This window comes from Brienomyrus brachyistius, chromosome 1 (genome assembly GCF_023856365.1).
Source record: "Brienomyrus brachyistius isolate T26 chromosome 1, BBRACH_0.4, whole genome shotgun sequence".
NCBI classification, from domain to species: Eukaryota; Metazoa; Chordata; class Actinopteri; order Osteoglossiformes; family Mormyridae; genus Brienomyrus; species Brienomyrus brachyistius.
The window spans coordinates 10,188,774-10,206,197 of NC_064533.1; the positions used below are offsets into that span (position 1 = coordinate 10,188,774).

Here is a 17,424-nt window from a genome sequence, read left to right on the forward strand (position 1 = left end):
CCACACAGGCAAACTTTGACAGTACACAAGCACGCTCAGTCACGCACTGGGAAGGCTGGTCAGCTCCCTGGAAAAAAACGCACCATATGAAGCAGCGTGGACCCCCTGGTGCAGAATGAAGCCTGCAGATGATGAGCGACTCTGTTCCCTGCATTTTTCCATGGGCTTCAATATGGACAGCCACGTGCCACGAGAACTCTAGTTGGTGCAGATGTAACACTGCAGCCTGTCATTTCAGTAATTGCATGTTAAACCAGAATATACCTTATCATAAATGCAAATGGTCAATAAAGTTCAATTCATCCCTTCTACGGTGCAGGGTTATGGCGAACTTGGGTCCTGGAGCACGTTCAAAGACGTACAGGGTGCAAAGCAGGGAACAGCAGGTCAATCACAGAATGCACGCACTATGGGTAGTTTAGGACTGTAATTTGCCAAAACTGTGTGCTTTTAGACTATGGGGGGCACCCACAGGGACATTGGAAGAAGCGGGATCAGATGCAGGTGCGAGGCTACAATGCTCTCAACTAAGCCGCCATCCTGCCCGACTGAAGGTCAAGCTGAATGTTTTTCATGATTTTTAGGCTTGCTTCAGTCGTGACGGCAAACTAGTCCACATGACACGCGGACTGGAGGGGGGGGGATGGGGGGTTTATTTGTGTTTAACAGACTAACAGACTTGAGGAGAGGAACAGACACTTTTCTATAACAGCAGTAATAAAAAACATATAAAAAATATATGAAATCGGTTCCAACCAATAGAAAAATCTCAAAAAATGTAAAATACTCCTCTGGAATTTATTGAAAAAAGTTATTGTTTTTTCTAAAATTAGACACTTGATTCAACGACTTTATGCTACCTCCAAAGGACAGCACGTCCAGTCATCACCACAGAAAAGCCAGTGGTGCAGAGGATGGGGGCCGTGGAAAATTCACATTGCGTAACAAAATGGAAACTTCTCTGTTTCCCGCTCGGCTGCAGGGTCGCTGTGGTTCGAAGCTGTGGGCCTCAACCCCCGCAGCCCAGATGCGTAAATGTCAAAAGAGGTAGAATTAAGCAGTAAGAGGAAAATTAATTTGTAAGCGACTGTGACTGAATTTCTGTCAGGTTTTTATAGATGGACTCTTCAACTCTCATCACTGCAGACCAGAATCCTGCAAATTTTAAGATGCATGTATAAACTACTATTAAAATACAAGATAAATTTAAAGCTATATAAGCTTATATATAAGCTACAAGAAAAACAGAAAATCTACGAAGGACAGAATATCAGTAGGAAAACAAACTTGTAAATCTAATCAATAGACAAAGTCACAGTTATCTCAAATACATTAACGTATCAGTTAATTTCCTTTGCAATTCATGGGTAATTGATAAAATGGGAAAGTTAGACTTTAGCAGTGAGCTGCCATCGTTATGAAGTCGCTTCATATGTCGACACCTACTGAAGTCACAGCTCATCTAAACATGGAGTCACAAATTCCTCAGCGTCTCCCACAGAAAAACGCGGACATGGTAAGTGCCGGATTGTACTTAGTTATGGCGTTTGGTCTCTAATGACCAAAAAAAAAAAACAAGCGGAAACAAATTGCATCCCCCTCTTCACGAATGGAAAGATGACTTCCCTGATTGCCAGTAGGTTATGTAATCAAAGCAGTTTATCTGGCATTTGCTCCGTTGCAATAGACTCCATATGTTACGGTTCTGACATACTTTGCCAGCTCGCTCTCACCTGTTTGTGCGTCTGTGTGTCTCATGGAGAGCAAGATGGAATAGAGGGACACAGGAAGGGAGCACAATTGCCCCTGCATCCTCACCAAAATGAGAACAATCTCATCATGAAGTGCTTAGACAAAAAGCAACACCAACACACTTTGCCAGGTATAAAAAGCACCGTTTTGAGGAGGGCAGGTTAAGGCGAACTAGTAGAGTGGACCTATTACCAGCAGGGAGGTCTTTGATGATAGATGTACTGTCATTGAGATGATAGGGCAGTGGACAGTAGACAGAGGTCTTTGTTGCAATTGTAATTCAGGGAAGCCAGCACAGAATTATGTTTAGGGAAGGGAGGATACTCTGGTCTTTCATGTTTACACACTGTGGGCCATGTAATTTACAGAGGAAAAAGGTGACCCACAAACAGAGGTGGACCAAGGAGAAATCATAGGTTAGAAGTCTGATTGGACATCCACTTAAACTGACACAATAACTGACCAATGAGATGTAACCCGTGGAAACTTTTGTTCTCTACAGTAGGTAAAAATGTTGACATAAACATCAATATTCACATGATTATAACTGCAAACTGCAATACATTGGGAAAAAATGTAGTTGTGCCAAAAATTGTGTATTTGTGGAGTATTATGTGGCTAGTGGGAGTTTTACATACACAAAAACATTCTGAGAGTAGAAGGAAAAATTAACGGTTCAGAGAGATAACCAATCAGATTGTAGCAGAGGTGGGTCCAAGCAACTAGAGGAGGCGTGGCAAAGATATCTGATTGGTTATCTCTCTGAACCAATCATTTTTACTCCGGCCCTCAAAACATTTTTGTGTAAGCAAAACTCTCATGAGTTATTATGTGGTGGAATACATATTACTATGTGTCTGGATAAAATTTGGCCCATGAACAGTTTGGCAATGAAATTTGAGAGTATCTTCTGCACTTTAGCCCAAACTTTGGGAGGCAGGAAAATGGGACAGAGCAAGGATGAGATGAATGGGGGGGGGGGGGTGTTTACTTTTTTTCAAAACGGAAAACTGCATTTTGACCATTCATATGTGTGATTAAATGCCGCAGGCTTCAAAGTCACGCAGTAGAGTCAGAGCGGACCTTTTTGATGTGAGAAGCCTCTGATTTATCCCCAGCATCTGCAAGGAGTTGGACACGGGTCATACCATGTTCCATGATGGAAGGCACCATGTCCTGAAAACAGAGGGGTGTGGAATAAAAACTTATGTCAATTGTGGTTGGCTGAGTTTTTGCTGCTTTCTCCCAAGAACATCCCACATTTGGTGCAATTTTATTCTGTTTAATCAGAGGCAGCTGCTTCCCAGATGTTCGAAATCACCGTCTTCCCAAGTTTCTTTTTTTTAAGGAGGACCTCTTCCAGATGATTTTGTTTTTTCATTTCTTTTAATCAAGTATTCTTTAAGCACTTTTGTCTGACATAAAAGTACATGTTTGGACTTGATAAACAATACGTATATTTTTTGCATTTCTGAGGTTGGCGGGAGACTGCATGTGGGACGGCATAATTGTGGGGGGGGCGCTCTCTCTGAGGCAGACAGGTATATAGGCCGATGAGCCCATGGTTTGCGACTCCCCAGCCTGATGCGACTCCCGCTGAGCCTGTCAAGAAACACCTGAATCTCATCAGAGCGGCTGATGACTCTCGCGGACTTCGTAGCTCAGCCTATGTCGACCATATCCCTGTTTTACAGCCCAGAGTGACTCTCCAGGCTGCCTGCTGCATTCTCTTGGTTCCAGGACCACAGAGGTCTGGCAAAGTCTTTCCCTTTGCCTTTCTCTCTCTCCATCTGTCTGTCAGAAGCCCACGCTCTCTCGCTCTCTCTCTCTCTCCGTCTCTCTCTCTCTTGTTCACCCTGGCTCCCTGTCTCTCACCCTCTCTCTCCCTTCCTCCAGAGACCCTGTTCTCCTGAAAGCACTCAGCTTTACCTGCAGCTAACTAGGGGCTGCACCCTCCTGGCCCACACCGCCACAGTAAGGTAAGCCTGAGCCTGAGTGCATGCTGCTTGCTTCTCTCCATTTACTGTCCCGCTCTCTTCCTTTCCCCTCTCTGCTCCTTAAGCCTCACCTGAAACGTATTCCTCCTTGTTGAGGTTCAGCGCTGTTACTCTAGTTGCAGGCAAACCATTGTTTAGCATTAAACATCACTCATATAAGACGCAATATGGCAGCGTTCTCATTCTCGGAGTGTTCGGTGGTGCCGTAGAGGGTCTTGCAGATAGACTGAACATCTCCTTGGACAATATTTCTTTGTCTGGATGCACGGTGAGCTACACAGAGAGTTCTTCGTGTAAGCTAGGCTTTAATAATGCCGTCACTGGTGTGATTCTGCATCACGGTGAATGAGAGGAAGCTCCGATTAAAGATGTTTTTCATTTTTACTCATAATCACCTTCTCACATGGTCTGCTGCAGAAAGCCATCTGGCTTTAATCACCTTAGCAGATACTGTAGTTCATGCAGACTGTTGGTCTGTAGGAGATTATACACAGAGTCCGCAGTGAAAGTCTGACAGTGGAGCAGCCAATGAATTTCTGCAAATTTGTGATCAATGGACATCATGCTCTTAGGGTTCTTAATTGCTGTGAGGTTTAGGAAGGGTTTGGCTCAGACTGACTACATACTTGTAGACAAATGAGCGAATTTCCTCATCCCTCCAGGTGCCCCACCTCTGTCTGAGTTGCATAGACCCTGTCCCTGTAATCCACAGTCCAGGGTGCTGGAAATACTGATTGCCAACACCCACAACCCTGGCGGCTGATTCAGGCCGCATTACCTGTGTAACTGATATTTCCATGAATCCGTTTTCCTGTTTTATGATGTTGCTGTGCAATAGCATAAATGCAACCAGAGAGTTCAGCTTATGGATACTGGGCTTTCCAGCAAATATTTATATACTGTGGTTATTATAATTAATGATAAAAGGGGGACACATCATTCTTATAAGCAGATAAACCGTCACTCAAGGAATGTAGGTTCTGTTTTGCCAGTGGATGAACTTGACCATGAGTTTTCAGATTTTCTGTCTGGCCCGGCTTCTCAGTTGGCCCTTCCATTTCTTATTATAGACCTTTGACACTGTCCACTGACACTGTCTACTGACACTGAACACTGTCCACATCACTCAGCATAGTTTCACAACAGCTCCTGGGAAGTTACGTCCCCTCCGTGTAGGGATATCCTATCAGACACCATAGCCGCCATGTTCTAAGGTGTTTGTTGTAAAAATAAATGGAATGCCCCTGTTGTGTTTGTGTCTGGGACAGATCAGCTTCAGATCCCTTGGAGAGAAGGATGACCATGCTCCTTGTGTGCGTGTTGGCAGCGCTGACAGGTGGAGCCCTGTGCCAGTACTATGGGGAGTATGACTACCAGCCCTCATCCTTACTGGGTCCATCGGGGCCCAACTGCGCACAGGAATGCGAGTGTCCCATCATGTTCTCCAGTGCCATGTACTGCGATGGCCGCAAACTCCGCTTCATCCCCATCGTGCCCTCAGGCATCAAGTACCTCTACCTGCAGAACAACCAGATTGAGGAAATCAAGGCGGGCGTCTTCGACAATGCCACTGACCTCCGCTGGCTCGTCCTAGACCACAACCAGATCACCAGCAGCAAGATCGCCAAGGGCTCCATCGATAAGCTGGCCAAGCTGGAGAAGCTGTTCTTCAGCTACAACCAGCTGACAGAGCCCGTGGGGCCACTTGCGAAGACTCTGAATGAGCTGAAGATGATCGAGAACAAGTTGACCAAGTTCCCTGCCAACACCCTCACGGGCTTGGAAAATCTCACCAATGTGGACCTGCAGGGCAATGAGCTGAGCACTGAGGCCCTTGCTGGGGCCTTCAAGGGCCTCAAATCCCTGACCTCGCTGGACGTCAGCAAAAATAAGCTCAAGAAGCTGCCTGCAGGGTTGCCAAATACCCTGGAGATCTTATATGCTGACTACAACAACATTGACAGCATCAGCAGTGGCTATCTGCAGAAGTTGCCAGCCCTGAAGTATCTCCGTATCTCCCACAACCAGCTGGCTAACTCGGGGCTCCCCGCGGGTGTCTTCAATATCTCGTCTCTCATCGAGCTGGACCTCTCCTTCAACAAGCTTCAATCCATCCCTGAGGTCCATGAAAACCTGGAACAGCTTTATCTGCAGGTCAACGAGATCAACAGTGAGTTTCTTTCTCCTGGCAATGTTCTGAAGTCATTTGTACATCCCTCGGTCACATGACTTAGTGCCCTCCCAGATGTACATTTAACCCTTTCTAAACAGATAAACACACTATATTTTATAAGTACAGTTTAACAGCATCAATATCAAAGCACTCATGATTATCACAATTATTTATAATGAATACATATCTCTGATGTTACTTAAATGCAGATAAGTGATTTAGAATAATGCTCAACACAATATTAAATTTTGTTCGGTAGCTTACCTAGCTTAACAGTGCTGAGTCATCACATTTTTCTAGAGACTATTGTCACGGGTCTGTTTGTTCTCCAGAGTTTGAACTGAGCAGCTTCTGCAAGTTCACCGGGCCCCTGAACTACTCCCGTCTGAAACACCTCCGCCTGGACATGAACCAGATCACCCACCAGGACATGCCGTTTGACACGAGCAACTGTCTGCGTCAGGCCGCCGAGATTGTCTTCGAATAGAGACCTTTACATGCCTCCGTCCTGCTCCCCATCCCCCCTCGACTTTAGCTATGAATGAAGGTACACTCCCCTGTCTCTCCAGCTACAAACCTTTGGCCTTTAAATCTAGAATTGCTCTCCTTATAAACTTCTGAATTTTCTAGCTACGAACCTGGGAATCCTGTGGTCACAAACCTAAGGATTTTCTAACCACAATACTTTAATGTCTGAGATCCTTTGAATTTCCTGGATGTAAACTTGGGAATTCTCTTGTTGTAAAGAAAGATATTTTACTGCTACAGTCCCCTGAATTCTATAGCTACAAACATAGGAATGGGGCGTCAGCTGAATGACACACCCATGGAATTTTGTTTAATCTGTTCCCACCTCCTACCCCCTCCCCAGTCATTCTCACCATGAACCAGATAATGGGACAATGAACAGCAAATGAATCATATTCGTTTGTTTGTGTGTTTTGACTTCTCAGATATTTAGCCGGCATCCAGAATTCCCGCTGTAAACCATCTGGTACATTAACATTAAACACTTTATCTTTCATCACAAACAAGCAGCTTTCAGAATATAGTAATGCTGACGCTATACCACAATATCCATTGCTATTCTCTGCTGTCCATTGTTCATGGCCAACAGTTTTGCAACGACACACTCATTCTTTGGTAGTTTCCCCGCGAAGCCTACAATAGGCTTTTACTGCACATAAATTGCACCAGTCATAACAATATTAACTGCATATGCTTTACACAAAGCAATAACATCATGCTCTGTCCTAAGTACTTTTGACTTAAAAGCTAGTACACATAAACCCTAGATCTTTAGATAAAGTACATATTGTTTCATGACAAGCTGTTATTTTTTAATACAGAATAGCTATGCAATATATATTGTTTTTTTGAAGAGTCTGCTGGCTCACTTGTTTCTTTTTGCCTTGTTTTTAATACTTTCATATTTTATATGGCACACAGGCCAATACTGTACTTAAAACAGACCTGCAGGTAAGGAAACAGTCCCGTTCATGTGTGCCTATGTTATGTACTGGAAAGGGAAATTGATGAAGTTTCGTTACTTTAAAAATGAGTCGTAAAACCTTATAGAAAAAGCAAGTCATCAAAATCCCACAATGCTCCTGGCCACGATTTCTTCATTTCTGTCAAGACGGGCACTGAATAAAACTGTTGAGTGAAATTGTTCAGAATTATTCTTGATGTCTTGGCATTTTGTCGTTCTGTGCTAAATGCTTCTGGTCAAGAATATTCCATTCACTCGTTCTGTAGCAGCTGTTAACATTTATACAACTATTCCGTTACTTGCATGTCAAAGCCTCGTGTGATAAAAACGCTGGTATGCTGGTAAGTTTTCGGGATCCATGATTCGGGATCCATGTTGTGGGGTTTGACTGGCTCATGAAAGAATTTGCTGTAACAGTATAAAAACTATATAAATAAAACTGAATTACAAAACAATCAGCTTGGAAATTTTATGTAACTAACCTTTTATGGACTGATTGCAACAACTGCTTCATTTTTTCCAGAAGTTTTCCAGAGGTTAAGGCATGACCTCCCTGACAATCAGACCTGATTGTTTAAAGTATTCAAACAGGTGGGCCTAGTTAGTCTATTACTATGGATAAGTTACAGAGGGCAGCACAATCTTTGCAGAGCTCAACGTCAATAATATGCTGAGAAACTGAGAGCGATGTCCTAAACGGTACCCAACGGCTTCTTTTTTTGGACGGTTTCTTTTACAAGACCTCAATAATGCAAGCTTGGAATCAGAAAAGCGTTCTGTCTGCAGGGTCAGGGGCACATTATAGGCAAAAATGCCATTTTCGGGATCTTTTGAGCAACGACGAGATATTGCGCAGACGTGAGAGGCATGTACAGTTTGTGTTATATCTGTGTGCAGCCTTAGCGAAGGTGCTGGAGCCAAATCAAATGTAAACCAAAACGTGAAGTATGACTCTCACGAGGGGGGTTAAGTCCACACATGGGGCTTGGCATGTGTAACTGAGGACACCTCGCTTTTCCTCGGGGGGTGGGGGGGCTGAGTCTTGTTCCAGTGGATATGTGCAGTGGAACGTGTTTTTTTTTTTTTTTTAATTAAGGGTGGAGCATCACACCACAATCCAGGAGGTGGAGAGGATTTTGACACAAATATGCTCCCCTTATCACACTTGGCACACTAGCACAGTGCACGTGAAGAAACACTCACTTTGTGCTGACCCGATGAAACAAAATATTTTGACTGTAAGCCATGATTTCCAAAGCTCTGCTGGTTCTGAGCTGGACTCTGCCGTTTGACCGCTGTTTCCCCGGGAAGCATAACCCAGGCCTTTATGTGAATGTAGGGACCGGATATTGAAAAGCAGCCCCACGGCGACAGAGGCACTTCAATACAAGCGTCCACTTTGTGTGCACAGATGACAGTGGGCTGTCTCGTCTTCTGGGAGGGCGTGGCATGTCAGGCTGCTTCTGAGGAAGGATTAAATAAAGCAACAGTATGAAATTATCTGCACAGGAAGTGAAGTCGGAGGTCACTTCCTGTCGGCTGGCCAAAAAATTCAACGTGTGCCACATTCTTATTATCTGACAATAACAAACATTCTCTTGAGGCTGAGTCGAATCCCCTTATTCTGAGTGGTGGATATAAGCTGTGAGTATGTTTGCATGCAGATGCACTGCCGACTGTCTCTTTTATACCACCTAAACCTACTCGTCCCCCATACCATGTGAGACGGACAGCCAGCCTGCCCCCCCCGCCACCCGTGCCCCTCGCAGTCTGCCTTCCTGTTCCATCTGCCTGAAGAATGTTCATTCCCCCACAGTCCCACCCCGAAAGGCCCTGAGGTCCTCAATCTGCTTTCCATCTGCCTCAGAAAGGGCAGCCAGCTGTGGAGAGGAGAGCCCAACACATACCGTGACCCAGGGTGGAGAAAAGCAGCTGTTCTATTGGACAACTGGAAAAGGCTCCAGCTTCAGGAACAATAACACCTCACCATCTTCCAGCACCGCCCCCCCAGCAAGTCGTTTGTCTCCAGACTAACCCCCCCCCCCCCCCCGCCCTCACATCCACATCACCCTCATTACCTCATTAACATTAATGCTAAATGTTTCAACAAAGGAAAAGCTGTCTACATTTCCTCGATCTGATAATCCACCACCCCCACCCCCACCTCCTTCCCCATGCTGAAGATAATTAGCACCTTGGGGGGGCGCTGTCTCTCATCGCCCATAAAAACATCATTCCGTGATGGGCTGGAATGGCTGGTATTTCATAAGACTGAAAGGGTTACCTGTGGGAGGGTGGGGTGTTAATGGTGGGAACTGGGGGGACTTTTCTGTATAGTGAAGGGGAGGCACAAAAAACATCAGATGCTAACAGGTAGCCAGTGCAAGCCCATCCCCCCACCCAGCCACGTTCATAAGCAGTGTACGTGGAAAGGTACAACCCTAGGGGAGTTCATGGAAGCAACAACACAAGTCTGATAAGCTCTTCCTGTGTGGATGGGAGTCAGCTCTGGACGGGACCCCGTTGCTGCCACAAGACCCTCCAGCTTATGCCCAGACACATTAGGAAACCAGGTAACCCCATGTGTGGTTTTTGTAAGGGGAGCTGGGGTGTTGGACCACTCTTGGGCCATCTTCTGGCTGTGCATTAAGCAGTGATGGCTATAGTATTATTTTTTGTTCGTTTACTGGCTCCTCAGGTTCCTCTCTAGAATGTTCCTCTTCTGTGGGTGTACAGTATTTGCATGTGCGTCGCTTAGCTGTTGCCTCCTCAATTCAGACGAGATTCAAGAGCATCAGTGGGGCTTGGCAGGAGTCCAAAGCCATTTGGGTCCAGTCTCGGCAAATCAGCATCGAGCAGGTGACTCTCACAGTCACCCTATGGTATTCAGACAGCGACAGATCCAGGAAGAGTGAACTAGAAACTAACTCAAAGGCTTTGTTTACTTTATGAGTCTGTGCCCAAGTTTTGAAAGCATAGGTACAATGTGTTTAGAGGTTTGTAATTCTAGAGAAGGCTTGGATTGGGAGACACATATTGGGTGCAGATGCATTTAGAAGTTTGTAATTCTAGAGAAGACCAGGTTCTGGAGACACATGTCGGATGTCTTTGCGTTTAAAGAAACAGCGGGCTGCACACAGGAGACTCGAGGATGGAGAGTTCGGCAGAGTCATCGCGCAGGGCCGACTCTAGCATCCCCACGTGAGACGCTTGCTGTAATTAACATACTTGGCTCGGTTACCGAGCTTTTTCCAGGAAACCGTGGTCATCATATTCCTTCAACATGTGTTCCTCCTTAGCCAGAGAGCTGGAGCCCAGCTATTGTTTTCTGTAGAGTTTACCCAAACCGTGTACTCCGTGCTTATTTAACTATGAAGCCGAGGAGACCCACACTTGGACACGTTTGGTCAGTGTCCCTCTGACTGTGTAAACACTGAAAGAATTCCCCGGCCGCATTGCTGAGTGTATTTCCAAACGATGCTGTCCTGCTAAAGACATACGTACAGCATATCTTCTGTCAGAGTCCACATATCTTCCGTACTGTACCTGTCAGACGCCACCTACCATTCTGAATAAAACGCTGGCGTGATTAATGGTGGGGCTGCTGCAGGGAATCACTGAGTTAGCTGCGAAAGAGGTGGGGGTGGGGGGTGGGGATCTTGCAGTTAAAGGTGGCTGTCATTTTCCCAGCACTGATAATTTTTACACCGTGTTACAGAGCAACACCAATGTGGTTCTTATAGCTTAATTCTGGCCAGGTGAGGTGCTGTAATACACGCTAAGAAACAACAAGAGATTACGGTGCCTTTCTTAGTTAGACTGGAGTAATGGCATTAGATGTGACACCAGCCCTGTCCCCTAGCCAGCTAAAGACATTATATGGTGATACCAGCCCTGTCCCCTAGCCAGCTAAAGACATTATATGGTGATACCAGCCCTGTCCCTTAGCCACCTAAAGACATTATATGGTGATACCAGCCCTGTCTCCTAGCCAGCTAAAGACATTATATGGTGATACCAGCCCTGTCCCCTAGCCAGCTAAAGACATTATATGGTGATACCAGCCCTGTCCCTTAGCCACCTAAAGACATTATATGGTGATACCAGCCCTGTCTCCTAGCCAGCTAAAGACATTATATGGTGATACCAGCCCTGTCCCCTAGCCACCTAAAAACATTAGATGGTGATACCAGCCTTGTCCCCTAGCCACCAAGTCACTCTTACACCTCTGAGAAGTGGCACCTGGACCAATGTCCTACACTTCTCTGTGTCAGAGTCCACAAACTGCTTCAGCTGTCATTCCACCAGCCTGTCCAGACAGGTCTCATTTCCTGAGGTTGCTTCTGCGATGACAGAGCCAAGCATGGACAAGAGTGCCCAGCTCAGGCTGAGCTAGTGCCAGGGGGGCTCGGCATGATCAATGCAGCCCTACAGAGTGTCGGTTGTGTCCTGTGTCTTGACTTGGGTGATTTAAGTTAATCAGCCAACTGTAGCTGGTAGAAGCTCTTTTTGTAGCTATTAGCTTTGCTACATCAATGCCTTATCTGGTTGCTGCGTTACAAATGCCCTGAAAACAGGAAAAAACGCTTTTGTAAGCAAATGAAAGCTTACAAAAAAAATGAAATGGATTTTGCGCAGCAGGACCCATGATATTTTCATATTCACTTGAAGAGACAGGAAATGATGCAGAGTGGAGCAGAGGGGGGTAAAGGCAGCTGGACAAAACTCCAAAAGAGGAGGATGGTGCCTTGAGACGCTCAGTGCCCGGGTACAACAGACACTTACTGAGTGTGATGGCATGGTGCCACTCAAGTTGAGGTGATTGTGATTGGCTCAGGGGACACCTAGAGCTCAGCATCTGTTACAAACACAGACTAGGGGGCGCCACTTCTCAGGACTGATACAAGAGCCACAGGACCAGAGGTGCGTTTACAGCCAAAAAGTGCGTTTAAGATGATCTGTGAAGGGTGGGACTTTGTGTTTGTGAGTGTGCGAGAGTGTGTTTGTGTATTTTTAGACCAAGTGATGTGCTGATGGTAAATGTTCTTGGTTGTCAGATGGTGTGTGTGGGTGGATAAGGATCACGGCTGGCAGGTTTGATCGAGATGCACCAAAAGAGTATTCTTGGAGATATTAATCACAAACGTCTGTCAGAGGTATTGGAGGTTACAAAAGCTTTCAAGAATTTCAAAACTAATTCTGTAGCATTTTGCGTCGGTTCCTGGGACCGATTCACTCACTGCCTTGAGCCTTTCGCTTGGTTAGCTGCTGATCCATGTATTCATCCAGTTCTGCCATTATTATTTTTTTGGAAATATTTAATAATCCATGGCAATGCTGCAGTCCACTTCTATCCAGTCCACTCCCAATGTTACACCATTATCTGTCTTATTCATAAGCTGCTATATGTCGATTTTTCCTATTATGGTCCCATCTGTATGTATATTTTGGATCTTTCCATATGATCCGAATCTTTGTTGTTGTAAGAATGTCTTTCCAGCAGGACTTACAGAATCATGGCCAATGTGAAAGTTCTGGGTGCAGAAACCTGTGGACCAGGCTACGGGACCGCTGTCTGCAAACAGCCCTATGTCTCTTCGTGACCCCAGCCAGGGGCTGGAAAATCAAAACCTAGACAAAATCGGGTCCAGATGACTAGGAAAAGCAACCCTTAGGAATATCACTGGGCAGCAGATGTGGATCTGAAGAAATGAATTTCCCATTCTTGACTCTTTCCTTCATCTGCAGGTTGAAACTCTCACTTTTCCTGGGTTCAGCCACAGAAACCTTCATGTCATTAAAATGAGGCCCAGGCGTTGATCCGTAACAGCCTGGGGCACCCAACTGCGTCTCAAAGCCATATGATGTGAATCAGTCTGACCACACGCCCCAAAAGCTCTTTGTGATGCTACTTTTCCTTGGCGAGTGGTTTGTCTGCTAATCTGTATGCTTGCTTTTTCAGCGGTTTCGGTAATGTAGGTGATGCCAATAATGAGCGTATACCTGCCAGAAGTAGGTGACACATCCTTTCTGCCTTCTGCCCTCCCAGGCAGCATTGAGGATATACCTGAGGCAAACTGTGAACCAGTGTCCCTTGACCATCCCAGGGGACAAGAGCAAAGCTGTCCCTAGACAGTGTGAGAGTGCGGCTCAATATTTAAAGACGGTTAAGCTCAAAGGTGGACTTAACAATAGAGCAACAGGCTCGTCATTTAGCGTACAGGACAGGTGCTAATTCAACGGACCATGTGTGTTTCTGCTCCAGGCTTGTATGCAGAGATGGTGGTTCTCCTGCTTGCGGTTTCTGCTCTGCTGACGGCCCAAACGGGCCGTGCCCAGGACCTGCCGTATGAGGCCTACCTGGAGCAGATGAGTGTCTGCCCCAAAGAGTGCCACTGCCCGCCCAGCATTCCCAGTGCCGTCTACTGTGACGGCAAAGATCTGAAGAGCATCCCCACCATCCCACCACACACCCGCTACCTGTACCTGCAGAACAACCAAATCGAGAACATCTCGAAGGAGGCCTTCAGCAACGCCACCCAGCTGCAGTGGATCAACCTTAACCACAACAAGATCACCAGTGAGGGTGTGAAGGAAGGGGCACTGGAGGGTCTACCAGCCCTCCTGCACCTCTACATGGAGGACAACCTAATGACCAGGGTTCCCTCTCCACTGCCCCCCAACTTAGAGCAGCTCCGCCTTTCTCGAAACCGCATCTCTAAGATCCCCCCAGGTGTGTTCACCAAACTGAGCCACTTGGCGCTGTTGGATCTCCATGCCAACCAGCTGCAGGATGACGCTGTGATGGAGGCCAACCTGAAGGGGCTCACCAGCCTGGTCCAGATTAACCTGGCTAAGAACAGCTTGAGGAGCATGCCGCCTCGCTTGCCCACCACAACTACACAGATTTTCCTGGACAGCAACAGCATTGAGAAGATCCCCGTCGGCTACTTTAACAACCTGCCCAAGATCGCCTTCCTCCGGCTGAACCGCAACAAGCTCGCTAACGACGGGCTACCCAAGGATATCTTCAAAATGTCCAGCATCCTTGATCTGCAGCTGTCGCACAACCAGCTGACCGAGGTGCCCCAAATCTCAGCAAACTTGGAGCAGCTGCATCTTAGCCACAACCTGATCAAAAGTGAGTGCTGATTGGTTGGGGACAGCTGAATTAAAATTCAAATTGGACACAATGAATCATGGGACTGGTCTCATTTTGGCGTGGATGCAACCGATGTATCCGTGATATTTGGGGCGGGGCAAGAACAACATCGGGGGATATTTACTATCCTCTGTACTTCTGTTCTTGAGTATTGGAACTGCTCTTCGGCAATGGAAGATGACGCAAAACGGGTACATGAAAAGTATGGCCAAGCATGCATGTTGTGAAAAACGCTATAACCCCGCGGACATCTGGCCTTCCATTTCCATAGGCACTTGTCTAATACACCTGAGGGAGATCGTGAAGTTCCTCCTAGGAAGCGTATGACACAAGGCAGGACACATCCTAGACAGGATGTCAGTCCATCACAAGGCGTACACAATCGTACCTGTCTGTGTGTTTTTGCATGGCGTACCCAAAGGAAAGCTACACAAAATACTGGGAGAACATGACATTTTAGCTAAAGAATATAGTTGCTTAAGGGTGGCACATTTAGTACATTTACCGGCACATTTAGCACTATTACCAAGGACCTCTGGGGTTTGCAGTTCACAGCCCACCAATCTCGGTTTTAAGTGCTCCATATTTGACCATCCCTCTTGCTAAGGTGATGTTAGCGAGCTAAATGCTTTTCCATGCCTTAGGTGTGAATGGGACCAGCATCTGCCCTGGTCCCACTGACGCCCCAGACAGCTACACTGAGGACCAGATCCCACGGCTGCGTTACCTCCGCCTTGACGGCAACGACGTGCAGCCGCCCATCCCCCTGGACCTCCTGATCTGCTTCCGTCTCCTCACAGCTGTGGTCATATAAGGGCCACATCGGGCTGGACAGGAAGATGGCGCACCCCACAGGTCAAAGGTCATTCGCTTTCCCTGTTTTCTGTTTACACCCTGTAGATGGGACTGGGATCTTCCATACTGACCTTCATCCGTAGTGAAGATGCGCGCCCATGCTGTCCAGGTGCCTGTGGCCACGTCCACAGCGTTCTTCTTACTGTGATTTTTGCATTACTGCGCTCTAGAGGTGGAAAGTACAGATCCAGAGAGTAGAAATCCAGACCAAGATTTTGTTTCAACCAACCAGTTCAGTCCTCTGTGACTGTGACTCTTTATACTTAACTGGTTGGTTGAAACAAAACCTTAGTCTGGATTTGTACTTTCTGAACCTGAATTTTCCACTTCTGCTGCGTTCTTCCCCTGACTGTGCTCTTTCCCTGACTGTGCTCTTTCCCTTACTGTGCTCTTTCCCTGACTGCGCTCTTTCCATTACTGTGCTCTTTCCCTTACTGTGCTCTTTCCCTGACTACGCTCTTTCCCTGACTACGCTCTTTCCCTGACTACGCTCTTTCCCTGACTGCGCTCTTTCCATTACTGTGTCTTCACTTCTCCCCTTTTCCTCCTGGGTTCTGTGTCCCAGGCCAATTTTTCATATAATCCCACAGATCCATGGGCAGTGGTGAATTCAAATCAGGTTTTATTGGAAAACCTTCCTATGTGGGGCGGTTGCTATAGGTGAGGACAACTTCAAACTGGGAAAGTAATATTTCGAGTGATTTTCATACACATGCATGGAAGACTGTGCGAGTCTCACAGGGTTAGAGGAGACTATTTGCTTTTCGTCATTCTCTTTCCTTTATTCGGCTTTACAGCAATCATGATTTTACAGCAACGTTTTGTTTTTTTCTAAGATTTTTTTTTGCTAAGCAAAAGGAGGACTGAGGGTTAGCCAGATAACTGAGAGGGGTGACAGAATAACTAAACACAGCTCGCTGCTGATGCTGTATTTCAGGTTTGGGTAACTTTTTTTCAGTAGCAAGCTGGTGCCTTGAACACGGTGCTGGAAAGTGCTGCTGTTACTTGATTTTTATCCTGTGTGTCCGTAAAGGGAACCTCCATGGAATTAGGGCTCATGGTGATGCCCCAGGGCTGTGCTCATACGCCGACGCCACAGTGCAGCGGTGCTAATCAAAGACACCTATACCAGCAGACTGAGCGAAAATGCATCCAGCATAAAGATTCCTTATGTCTTTTGATCATCTGCTTTTACTTCACGTGTTTTACTCTATTATCTTTTGTGCGTAACGATTCACATTCGCTTACATTTTTGGGGGGAAAAAAATGACACTTCACAGCCAAACGTCTGCTGGTTATAAATAAATATCCTAAATGAATACAGACGAGTAACAAAACTGTTTATGTAAATGTCTGGCATGTGCTGCGTTGCCTTGTGAATATATAATTACCTGTTTAGGGTGACTTTACATATCGGGGTGGCTATTTGATAAATACTGCAGTCTTGTTACTGTAATTCAGTCTCTCAAACAAATGAATAAAAACCATATGTGAACTCTGTGGTGTGTTGGTTTGTTCTCCAATCCATCTTAAGTTAGGAACACAGACTTTTTGCATTACAATTTGTTCATATATTACTGTTGACACCGTAAAACATCATGCTGCATTACTTTTATATTTTCGACTCAATTTGTCTTGTGTCTCTAAAATTGACTTTTTCTTATTCTACACCACATAGTATCCTGTTCACCTTATTTAATATGTGATCAAGCCCCCCATTCACATTTAAATTCCAGACTCATTAACAGGTTTGACAACTTCAGTCAGCTGGCTGGAGTGAGATTTTCAGTTCAAGAGAAGACTGCACACACATGCACATACATTTACCTGTATGTAAGAGTTTTATTACCTTGTAAATAGTCTGTAGGGCTTGCAAACTACCCCAATGCTTTAGATGAAGCTAATTTTAGGTTTATAATGAAATAATATAGATTTGCCGTAAGATTTCTTGCGTGAGTCTGAAAGCATGATTGTCACATCAGATGTGTTTGTC

At 45.8% G+C, this 17,424-nt stretch overlaps 2 protein-coding genes across 4 annotated transcripts; both read left to right on the forward strand.

Annotated features, from left to right (window-relative positions):
- The first annotated feature begins 3,290 nt into the window (after window positions 1–3,290).
- Window positions 3,291–7,869, forward strand: lum (lumican). 3 transcript variants are annotated; one of them, XM_049011409.1, is made up of 4 exons: window positions 3,362–3,502; window positions 3,649–3,731; window positions 5,018–5,919; window positions 6,255–7,869. In XM_049011409.1, the coding sequence occupies exons 3-4, from the start codon at window positions 5,046–5,048 to the stop codon at window positions 6,407–6,409; spliced, it is 1,029 nt and encodes a 342-aa protein (XP_048867366.1). In that variant the 5' UTR covers window positions 3,362–3,502; window positions 3,649–3,731; window positions 5,018–5,045; the 3' UTR covers window positions 6,410–7,869. The 3 variants fall into 3 exon arrangements, with proteins under 3 accessions (XP_048867348.1, XP_048867366.1, XP_048867356.1); XM_049011391.1 differs by lacking the exon at window positions 3,649–3,731 and having other exon boundaries at window positions 3,291–3,502; XM_049011399.1 differs by lacking the exon at window positions 3,362–3,502 and having other exon boundaries at window positions 3,535–3,731.
- A 4,288-nt stretch (window positions 7,870–12,157) lies between these two features.
- Window positions 12,158–16,926, forward strand: kera (keratocan). Its single transcript, XM_049011450.1, has 3 exons — window positions 12,158–12,337; window positions 13,680–14,555; window positions 15,221–16,926. The coding sequence occupies exons 2-3, from the start codon at window positions 13,694–13,696 to the stop codon at window positions 15,388–15,390; spliced, it is 1,032 nt and encodes a 343-aa protein (XP_048867407.1). The 5' UTR covers window positions 12,158–12,337; window positions 13,680–13,693; the 3' UTR covers window positions 15,391–16,926.
- Window positions 16,927–17,424: the final 498 nt, after the last annotated feature.